The 10,559-nt window shown below is 41.4% G+C and overlaps 1 protein-coding gene and 2 long non-coding RNA genes across 6 annotated transcripts in view; 2 read left to right on the top strand and 1 right to left on the bottom strand.

Annotated features, from left to right (window-relative positions):
- Window positions 1-2,590: 2,590 nt before the first annotated feature.
- Window positions 2,591-10,559, bottom strand: part of slit2 (slit homolog 2 (Drosophila)) — a 94,456-nt gene continuing 86,487 nt past the window's right edge. For 2 of the 4 annotated variants that reach the window (XM_037086940.1, XM_037087084.1), the window contains 9 exons: window positions 10,325-10,348; window positions 9,391-9,484; window positions 8,634-8,771; window positions 7,353-7,593; window positions 6,604-6,734; window positions 6,337-6,491; window positions 5,226-5,580; window positions 4,869-5,083; window positions 2,591-3,243 (listed from right to left, as the gene is read on the bottom strand). In XM_037086940.1, coding sequence (XP_036942835.1) covers window positions 2,987-3,243; window positions 4,869-5,083; window positions 5,226-5,580; window positions 6,337-6,491; window positions 6,604-6,734; window positions 7,353-7,593; window positions 8,634-8,771; window positions 9,391-9,484; window positions 10,325-10,348 — 1,610 coding nt within the window. In that variant the 3' untranslated portion in view covers window positions 2,591-2,986. The remainder of the gene's footprint in view (window positions 3,244-4,868; window positions 5,084-5,225; window positions 5,581-6,336; window positions 6,492-6,603; window positions 6,735-7,352; window positions 7,594-8,633; window positions 8,772-9,390; window positions 9,485-10,324; window positions 10,349-10,559) is intronic. The other 2 variants (XM_037087008.1, XM_037087168.1) reach the window with 1 other exon arrangement.
- On the top strand, window positions 3,124-5,017 carry LOC119013555. Its single transcript, XR_005072781.1, has 3 exons — window positions 3,124-3,260; window positions 3,935-3,994; window positions 4,913-5,017. It is a non-coding gene; the product is annotated as an uncharacterized LOC119013555 (long non-coding RNA).
- Window positions 5,491-7,463, top strand: LOC119013516. The gene is made up of 4 exons (XR_005072769.1): window positions 5,491-5,624; window positions 5,909-6,005; window positions 6,344-6,555; window positions 7,359-7,463. It is a non-coding gene; the product is annotated as an uncharacterized LOC119013516 (long non-coding RNA).

Raw genomic sequence — 10,559 nt, 5'->3', positions numbered from 1 at the left:
CTTTTTCTTTTGCAGTGTAGAGTGTCGACAGTTATTCCATTTTTTTCACCATTACCTGAGGATGGTGACCGGGGAAATCATTGCCTCGACCTGTTTTGGTTTTGCAATGGCAGATGCACTTCCTTCATCTTCTGCTGGAAAATTTTTGCTAGGTAGCAGATCGATATGAGATCTATATGTGGATGTGATTTTTCTATAGCCATTCCACTATATGTACAGAGTGTTTACCCCAGAACGTCAAGTAAGCAAAACAGTTGTCTATTGCGAGTTAAGAAAATTGCCTCCAAATAAAGCTAATCGTTGTTTACATGCAGTTCTAGAGGCTTTACAGCAACATCTATATTTTATTTATTTTGAAAATAGTACAGTTTTAAAAGTTTGAGCAAAAATTAATGACAAGGGATTGTTTTTTCAAAGACTGTCAAATATCAATTGTTACCTGTAATAGAAAAACATTTTAAGCCTGATGTATCTTTATTGTCAACAAATCCACTGGAAAGACCAAACTATCACTTAATTTCTGACTTCCCTTCCCTGTATGTGGCTCTCAGCCTCAAGCCGATTTGTTTATACAGAAACTGTCAATCTTGAAAAATGGGTCACAAATATATAGTTTCATTTATAAATAATGGCATAAAATATATCACATAAAACAGCCAGGCAATGCAGGTTTTTGGAAATGATAGTCAAACAACAATGAAGCAATATGTCAGGTATTGCAAGAGTGGACCTTATTGGTGTGTTTTTAATAACTTTTAGACAATAACAGAGTTCTGTGATACAGAGGGATAAAGTATATCAGGTTTTGGCCACACACACAACACTTAGTGGGAACAAATCATTGTAGTTTTTCTTCTTTAATGGGATTTGTTGACAACAAGAAACACAGAATACCACAAACCCTGACATTTGTTGCAGTGGGAGCAGAAAGAAGTGTGTGCATGCTCAGAGTGTTTTTAATGAACCATGGAAGATTACTCACCATACTCTTGTGCTTCAAATCTTTTAATAATAATTATTTTATACTGTAAATTTTAAGAGTTGACTTTACTTTAAAAAAGTCAGGAAACCTACTACCTCAGAATTACCAAGTAAAGTAGACTAATACATTTAAGTTGTAGGGGCTAAACATTTTAAACAACTTAATATTATTAGTTTACTTGACTCTGTCTTTGTGAGTTTGTTTCCTTGATTTTCTTTTTTCAAGAACGATCACTTTGTCAGATTTTACAGTCTAGGTTGGGGGGACGGCGCTTTTGACTTTTTTGGCAAAAAAAGGAAAATAAGCAAAGGTGAGGAGTGTGAGGTAAATATTGTGTTTAATAAACAAACATCAGTCAGGGAACTGACATTAGTCTGGGGATGGAGAAGAGGGGGAATATAAAGCACAATGCACATGTGTAGAGGTGGGGGGACATATTTATCTGTTACACAAGGTGCCCCTGTACAGTAGGAGCAGGAAGTTCTATATAACGTACAGATCAGGATCCAAGTCTACGGTACAAAAACTTAGCAGCAACATGTTAACGTCGGAGACCAAGGGGCTAACAAAGTAGTTTCATTTAGAAAAAGTCACAGTATTCTTTAAGCATAAATTTGTTAAAAAGGTAAAAACAGTTCTAAGCATCCTCTAGGGTCAATGCTACTCACAAGATCTGTGTGTGAAATACATAGGTAGGGAAATTATCTATACATTTATAACTCTAATATAAAGACCTTCTGGCAATGGCACAGTACAAACTCTCAGGAAACGCGACAAAAATATACAATGTCTTCACGTCACATTTGCAGATTAAAATGTAACTAAGGTCTCTGGCAAGCACAAATAGTTTCAGTGATCAAAAAAAAAAAAACAAAAAAAAAAAAACAACTTCTCTTCAACCAAAATAAAGGACACCATTTTGTTAGTTCAGCTATCTTGACAGATTATGTCGTTTTTTAATACAAAAATAAGGACAAATATAAATTAATATATATTAAAAGAATCAGATTGATACATAGGGGATCTACTGAATAAGTACAGGTATTTATGATACAATAAATACTTGTCATTCATGACTTGGGGGGGGAGATAAACAGAGAGTAGTGTATTTAACCTTGCAGGTAATATGTCTAACTTCTACAGGTGAGAGCATTTGTGTGTGTGTGTGTGTGTGTGTGTGTGTGTGTGTGTGTGTGTGTGTGTGTGTGTGTGTGTTGTTCAGTAGCTGTAAAAAATACCACGAGTTTGAGCACAGCTGTGTGTAGGATCGTGCACACAGTCTCAGAGGGTTCAGGAGGTCCGTTAAGGGGAGACCTAGGACTACAGTGGTGGTTTCTTGTGTTGCAGGAAGGGGCTATCACTGCCCTCCGTCTCCCGTGCCTTAATGCAGCTCCTCCTAGTGTTGAGTCTGTGGTACTACCAGTTAAGGTTACTCCTAAAAACACACACAACTCATGGACAGGAAGCAGGAAGTCTACAGGAGGCGGTCAGCCGTCAGTGACCGGTCAGTCCTCCAGGGAAGAGACAGTGTGGCACACCATTGGAGTCATCATGATCAACAAAGGAAGAAGTAGACGTAAGGAAAAAGTCAACTCTTGTGTTTTTTTAATCTTTTTTTTTTTTTTGTCTTTTTCTCCACTTCATAATAAAAAATAAGTCTGTTTTTGTACTTTACAATACAATTCAAACATCCCCACCGAGGAAGCATCGATCATCAGTCCAGCACTGACAAGAAAAGAAACTCTCTTTTTTTGTTGTTTCTCTTGTTTGTTTTTTTTTGTTTTTTTTTTTGCCTTTTTTAGGGTTTTTAAAAAAAAACCAAAAGAGGGTTGGTGAGGGCGGGTGGGGGGCTGTGGAAGGGGGGTGAAGGGGTTTTTCTCCATGGATGAAGAGGACGGGGGTCAAGTAAGGCGGGCCGGAACATAAAACATATCTGGAGGAGAGGAGATCTGCCAAGGGTGTTGTCTCTTTTTTTTTTTTCTTTCCTTTTTTGTTTTTTCTTTTTTATGAGGAACACTTTGTACAGCCGCACTTGACCACCTTCTCCACTTCCTGGACGAAAGAAGAGCCGTCAGTGCACTGGAAGGTGTATTTCCTGCGTTTGCTGCGGAGGGGGGTGCAGCAGGTGCCCTGTCCTTCTGCTCCCCCCGGGCAGCTGCCCCGACACTCTAGGCGGGAGACCTTCTCCTGGGTTTGGCACGCCGCGTAGCCTTGCTGTCTCTGGTAGACATCTCGGACCCGTTCTCCTCGGCAGGCCACCTCTGCAGGCGAGAGAAAGGTTAGAGGGGATCCATAAGCTGTTTTTTGAAGCAGCCATATTGCAAAAAAAAAGGGGAAAAGTGGTGAAAAAAAGAAGGACAGAGGACTGTGCACAGGACAAGAAGGGGACAGTGAAATGAGACTAGGCGACACCATGAGGGATGACACACTGCAGAAGAACCTTGAAATGTATCAAACAAAACCTCATGAGATTTGGAACAAGCAAGAAATCAGGCCACGACAAAGCCATAAATTTAAACCTTGTCATAATTATGTTTTGACACATCTGCTGCTGTCACATCATGCAGTCCCCAACTCAGACTCTCTACTTAAAACAGCCCGTGTTAGTCAGAGAAAAGACCAAAAGATCTAATTTGCAAGCAGCTTATTAAGACCCATACATATTTAATTTTAATTGTTAGGGTGGCCACCTTTAGGGCATAAGAAAATATTACCAACAGACTGTGGCTCAGGGGTAGAGTCAGCATCTTGTTGAAGGTCACTAGTTTGATTCCCCTGGTCTGCATGTCGCAGTGTCCTTGGGCAAAATACTGAACCCTAAATTGCTCCCGATGGGTTAGTTGGCACCTTGCATGGCAGTGTATGAATTACTGGAAGTTGTTTTCGACAAAAGCGCCTGCTAAATCTAAATGTCAGCAATGAGTTTTATTACATTTTTTTTTTTTTTTCTAGGACCACAGGTCAGATGCAAAACCTGGACTGCTGCTGTGAGCCTCTGTACATAAGCCACAGGTTGTATTTAAACCTGCTCTGCTGCTATTAAGTGGAACACCACATGCCAGGCTTATAGGGAACCAAAGCAAACGCAGATGGTTTCATTATTCTATCCATTGCATTGTACAATCAACATTCATTTCTAATGCCAGCTTACAGTTACATACTGTACTGTCATTCTGTAAAGTCAAACCACAGTGTTTTCCTAAACTGAACCAAACAGTAGTTTCAGTGCGTAAACCTAACTGGACTGTGATTGTAGTGCGGAGGTCTGGCCTTTCTGTTGTTTGTACGCTACAACGGTCAGGTCATTTTGGTCACTGGTAATCGACCTCTTCATTCGTTTAGACATGATGATATCTTGAGCGCAAAACAGACTGTATATCTAAGAAAAATCAAGATTCAACATGTCTCACATGTGTAAGAAAACATCTGAAATAAGATAGTTACGTATATTGGATAAAAGGTAAAAAAAAACACAACAAAAAGCAAAGTACTTCAGCTAAATGTTGCATGGGGTAAGAACAATGTGAAGCAGTAGACGTAATCTGGGTTGCACTGAAGATGAACAAGGCAAAAAAGAAAAAGATCTGAAAAAGAGGAAGACATTAAAAAACGCGAGCAGGCAGTCTCACCTGAGTATTCCCCCGCGAGGGAGTAGGAGGAAGCTCAGGAGATGCTGAGTTGAAAAAGCAACGGGTTAGGAGCGTTAATGCAGACACACTGAACACTGTTAGACACACACACACACACTGCTGAGATTAATGAGCGTTTAACAATTAACAGACAGCAAAGCAGAAGCTTAGAGGAGAGAAAGTGCTTTAGGCGCAAGAGCCGGAGAATCAGCAGCATTAGATGTAGTTTTAAAAGAATGTGTCTATGTTTTTCTCACCTCTGTCGCACGCCTCTCCTGTATATCCACTGTTACACTCGCAGTACGCCTTGCCCAGGCCCGACACTCGGCATTTGCCGTGTTTACACCGAGACAGACTGCAGGGGTTTGCTGGATCCTGGTCCTGCTCATCACACAGCACGCCAGCAAAACCAGGCTGGCAGCGGCAGGAGTATGAGTAGGAGTTGATCGGAAGGCAGGTGCCGTGGATACACCTGAGGATGAAGGGACAGGAAAGATAAAGATAAGTCTCGCTTTGGATCCAAAAGCCTAAAACCCTGAACAAACTTTAACTACTACTACTTTAATCACCATTATATAGACATATTGGCACAAAGAAAAAAAAAAACCCCTCACTTGTTGCCATCACAGGGGTTGTTGACCTGCTGGTCACACAGTGTCCCTGTCCAGCCCGGGTGGCAGGTGCAGGTGAAGCCACGGTGCCCCGTTGGGTGGCAGTCACCCTGGACGCAGGCGCCTGTCTGGCAGGGCTGGCAGCCTGGCTCCACCCCGTGGCCCAGCCACTGTCTGGTGGTGCTCTGTGTAGTCCCAGAGCCTGCGACCCCTGAGCCCAGCCCGGCCCCCAGGTCCTGGAGCTTCCCGTTGATGTACAGGTTTCGGAGGCAGCCGTGGAAGCTGGTGCCGTTGCGTCCTCCTGAGCTGTGCTGCAGGGATGAGAGACCCCCGGAGGCCGAGGCCCGTTCTGGCATACCTGGAGGAAGAAAAGCATGATTAGAGGGCATCAGTACTGCAGAGGTACATATCAAAATCAGTAAAAAAAAAACTTTTGGAGTACCTTTGCTCTGACAGGAGGGAACTAAAATGCCAATGCCAGAGGATCAGACGTGACACATTAAAAGAAATTCTTACAAATATTCTAGATCACTGATAGACTCAAAGACCAAACACAGACACTTAATCTTTGAACTGCCAACCAACATCAGGAAGAATTTAAAAGGTGTGCTCTCTTTATGGTCTCGATCCGAACAAGTGCTGCAGTGTTTTGAATAATCTGCCGTCTATCTTTTTCTTGGGTGAAGAGAGCAGGAATCATGCCAGACAGTGATGAAAGAATGCATTAGTTCCCCAGAAGCTTTCCATGACACAAATGGCTGCACTTCGGGAAAACGGAACAAGGTACTTTTAAAGATTTTAGTGCTTTTTTTTTTGGTTTGTTTTGGCTTTAAATTTTGAATCCAGGTCAAAGTGTACATCAGTGTTCCTTGTGGTTTGATGTTCTGTGCCAGAGATTTTTAGTTTGTCCATCTGGGGCTTTGCAGGATAACATTTTGATGATTAATGCTCTGAACCAGTTAATATTAAAAAAAACAGTGCAAAAAAAAAAAATAAATCCAAAATATAGCATATGTTTTACCTTTAAAGCAATAATGAATGAGCTAAATCTTCCTTACACATTTCTATAAGTAACTCTCAGGTCATTCACACATCAACACACTCCGGTCCTCACCTCCCAGGTAAAGCGGAGAATCTATGTTGAGTGTGGACTGTTTGCTGATGGAGTTGATGGATTTTGGCGGCCCGCCGTCGATGGACAGAGACAAAGTCTGGTCTGCTGCCACCAGCTCCACAGCGTGGAAGCTGCCATCGTTCACTGTCTCCACGCTGAGAGAGAGAGAAAACAGAGAGAGTCAGTCGAGGCATTTCCGTCATCCATCATGTGAACGAGGTATCGCTGAGTGTGCTGTTGGATGTCTCTGCTTGCGCGTGCATGTACCTGTATATGGCAGACGGAGGGTAAGATCCGGTGTCGTAGCTGACCCTGAGGCGCCCCCTGTACAGCTCCATGGCGATGTGATCATTGTCCCCTTTATACAACAGCACACCACTGTCCTCATCTGTCGCAATCTGAGAGCACAGCAGGGTGTTTGTGTTGAAATGGTGATTACTCTGAAACAACCATTTTTTTTGGCCACTTGAGGGCATCAGAAACAAGCTGCTCCACCACATTCACATATCACCTTTTAAACTGATAACAGTGACGGAGTGTAAATAAGTGCATTTACTCGAGTTCTATATTTAAGAACAGGTTTATGTTTTTTGTAATTAATTTGAGTACATACTGCTACTCGCTGACATTTCACAGCCAAATACTGTGTCACATTTATTTTACAGCTCTAGTTATGAGTTACCTTTCAGATCAAGAATATACAAACAAAGTTATAATTATGGCTGCACGATATTGTCAAAAATTATTTAGATTATTATTATCATGAAAAACGTAACAATATGACATTTATTGGGGTCTGAACTAAATGTTAGGGCTTCTCTGTAGCACTAGAGTACATTGTCGTGATGCTTTATCAAAGAATTGCATGAAGCGATTTCAATTCTAATTTGATTAATTGCACAGCGCTGATGCAGATGTAAACACCAAAGAGTATATAAAACGTTTAAATCAACTCCACCTCTACTGGCTATAACATTAAAGTACTGTGTGTCAGTAATAATGGTCCGGACTCTCACCTGTAGGCTGATGTTGGTCTCCGGTGCGAGGAGACTGGAGGGAAGCTGCAGGTAGGACTCACGGTTGACGAAGTTGACGCTGACGAGCGTCTCGCAGCTCTCGCCCTCGTAACCTTGGAGACACTGGCAGCGGGGGTCCGTTCCCACGACAACGCACTGCGCCCCGTTGAGGCACTCGTGGTTGTCACAGGGGCTCGTGCGAGGAAGGACCATCGGGGGAGCGTACTCGCAGAATAACCCGCTGCAACACGAACACACACGTTCAATATAGTTAGCATAAAAATATTGTGTACAGATCTTTGTTTTAGATTATGAGAATGATGGTGATTAAATATGAGATTCAACTAAGCAGTAATATAATGTAACTAAGTACATTTACCCAAGTACTGCATTGAGTTTGAGGCAAGTCTTTTCTATTTTCTGCTACTTTATACTTCTACTACCCTACATTTTGGAGGTGAATGTTGAATTTTTACTCCACTAATTTAATGTGACAACTTTAGTAAGTAGTTATTTTGCAGATTAAAGTAGCACATTTTTAAGTTTACCTATTTTATCATTGATTGGATTAAAAAAAAAAAACACTGATTATGGTAATCAGAAAAAATGCTGATTATTGGATCCCAAAATTAACCAGGCTCAAATCAGTTGAAATATAATATATACAAACAAGTACGTATATATATATATATATATATATGTACGTATATATGTAAGTATGTATATGTAAATATATTTATTGCCAGGAAATTATTTTTGATACTTTAATATATTCATTATCAGATACTTAAAGACCTTTACTCAAGTACTATTGCATAGGTGATTTTAACTTTTACCAAAGTACTTTACACAATATCTTTACTTTAACTCAGGTATGACTTTCAGGTACTTTTTACAGCATTGTAGTAACCTGCTGTTAAGAAGCACCGCTGTTCTTCTTACAAGAGTCAACAATGTTCCTAACAACCTTAAAGGTCGTTTCTAATGTGTTATTTATAATCTTTTATATCATGAACATCTAGAGACTTCAAATTTAGTTGAAACTTGTCAATATTCAGAACATTCTTGTCAAACTGAGGCCTTTACTGGAGCATTCAATGACGATCCAACATTTGAGAGGAGGCAGTCAAAGAGCATTACAAACTGTGTTGTTTGAAAATGAAACCCTGACTGCACCTATGTGTGAATGGTATTTTAAATAGTTCCTCCCCTGAAATTCATGATCACACATGGTAATGTAACTTGTGTGTGATTTTCCAGCTGGGGTCGTGTGCTCCTCACCTGTATCCCTCTGGACAGACGCAGGTGTATCCGTTGACGGCATCAATGCACTGACCTCCGTTCTGACACTTGTTCTCCTCACAGTCGTCATAATCCAGCTCACAGTGCTCACCTACATAGCCGGGAGTGCACTCACACCTAAAACACAAACACACACGTACAAGAATTGAGACAGGAATGTTTGTTGACGCTTCAATCCTCAGACTGAGCAGAGGTCCTCTTGCTGTTTTTAGTTTAATAAACATTCTCTCCCTGTGGGTGGATTTGGTTTTAATTGCTTATGTTTGAGACATTTTAACATTAGCTGTTCCCTCTTGACCCAGACTGTTTGGAGTACATAGTAATGATAACATGCACACGCACACACGCACATACACACACACACACACACACACACACACACACACACACACACACACACACACACACACACACACACACACACACACACACACACTATGTTGACCACAGTGCACATTACAAGGGAGTAAAATTTAAGGAAAGCTCTGATAAAATCTGGACAGGAAGTCTTACTCACAAAATTACACTCCCAACACCTCCCTGCCACACAAACACACATGCACAAATACGTACACACATGCTGCTCATTTCAGTAGGGAAAAACCAGCAACTAATTTATTTTGGAATGAAAAATGCTAGTACTAAAATCCTGTGGGACAGAGACAAGAAATCATGACTGACTCTACCAGCTCTGCGTAAGTGTGTGTGCATGTGTGTGTGTGTGTAGTCCACTCACTTGTATCCCTGAGGGGTCAAAATGCACTTTGAGTCATGCTGACATGGGTTCAGCTCTGGAGCGCAGAAATCCAGTTTCTCTTCACACAGCTCCCCTAGGAACACACACACACACACGCAAAACAACTCATTTTTAATACTTTACATGCTATCAATAAAACCAATAAATAAACAAAGTGAGATTATAGTAGAGAACACCTCGCTCACAGAGTGTTTATGCTAGTTCATCTCTGTGTGTATCGCTACTGCAGTGTGTGTGTGTGTGTGTGTGTGTGTCCGTGATGTTTGGGTGTGTTTTCTGATGATGGATGACTCTCTCGTGGCGAGGACTAACATGCCGGTCTGATAAATGATCTCATCTCTGCGGATGTCATGTTCCTGATGATATTCCCGCGTGTGTCCTGACGTTCATGAAACTCCAAACGAGACGCTGATGAGGCACGAGGGAATAAAACGAATACTCCTGACAGGAGCAAGGCCACTTTGGGAATAATTACATGCTAACTGTGCCACATTTATTACTTAAAATAAGTCATATTTGCTCAATACATTCTTATTTGTGAATGAAAGGTTTTGGAACACACAAACAAGTCGTTGGTTTTGGTCTTTTCATGAGGATTTTCTCCTCCAAATTAAAAATGTTTTCCCGGAATACTATGACACAGTTTTACTTTGACCTTCGCGTGGTCGCGACAAACAGGCACAAAGCAGCAAGCAGATTTCCCCAAATATCTGAGAGGATGGATTACAAACTCAGAGGTCTCTTTGAACATCAATAACATGCACTGCTAACATGGATACGGTACATTGAATCTGTGGTGCTGAATATCACATTTCTGGGGAGCACGGAGAAAGCACAGGAAATGAGGGAAGGAAGGAAAAGGATGGAAAGAAGGAGAGAGGGACAGGAGGGACAGAGAGAAGAACAGACTAACCTCTCTCCACCTCATTGGTAGCAGCTGCAACCACACACATACACAAAAAAACAGAGACGACAGATGATAGAAAGCAGAGCGAGACAGGAAGAAAAGACACAAGGACAGCGAGACACAGAAAGACAGAGAGAGAACACCGCCACAAAGGTTAGCAGTCAGAGATGATTAGCACAGTGCAAAAGCAGACAAACGAGTAGCAAGAGACCAGTGTTAGTCACAGCTGAGTGTGATTTGT

Source organism: Acanthopagrus latus, chromosome 1, assembly GCF_904848185.1.
Source record: "Acanthopagrus latus isolate v.2019 chromosome 1, fAcaLat1.1, whole genome shotgun sequence".
Lineage (NCBI taxonomy): Eukaryota > Metazoa > Chordata > Actinopteri > Spariformes > Sparidae > Acanthopagrus > Acanthopagrus latus.
This window is presented reverse-complemented; position numbering and strand designations above follow the sequence as displayed.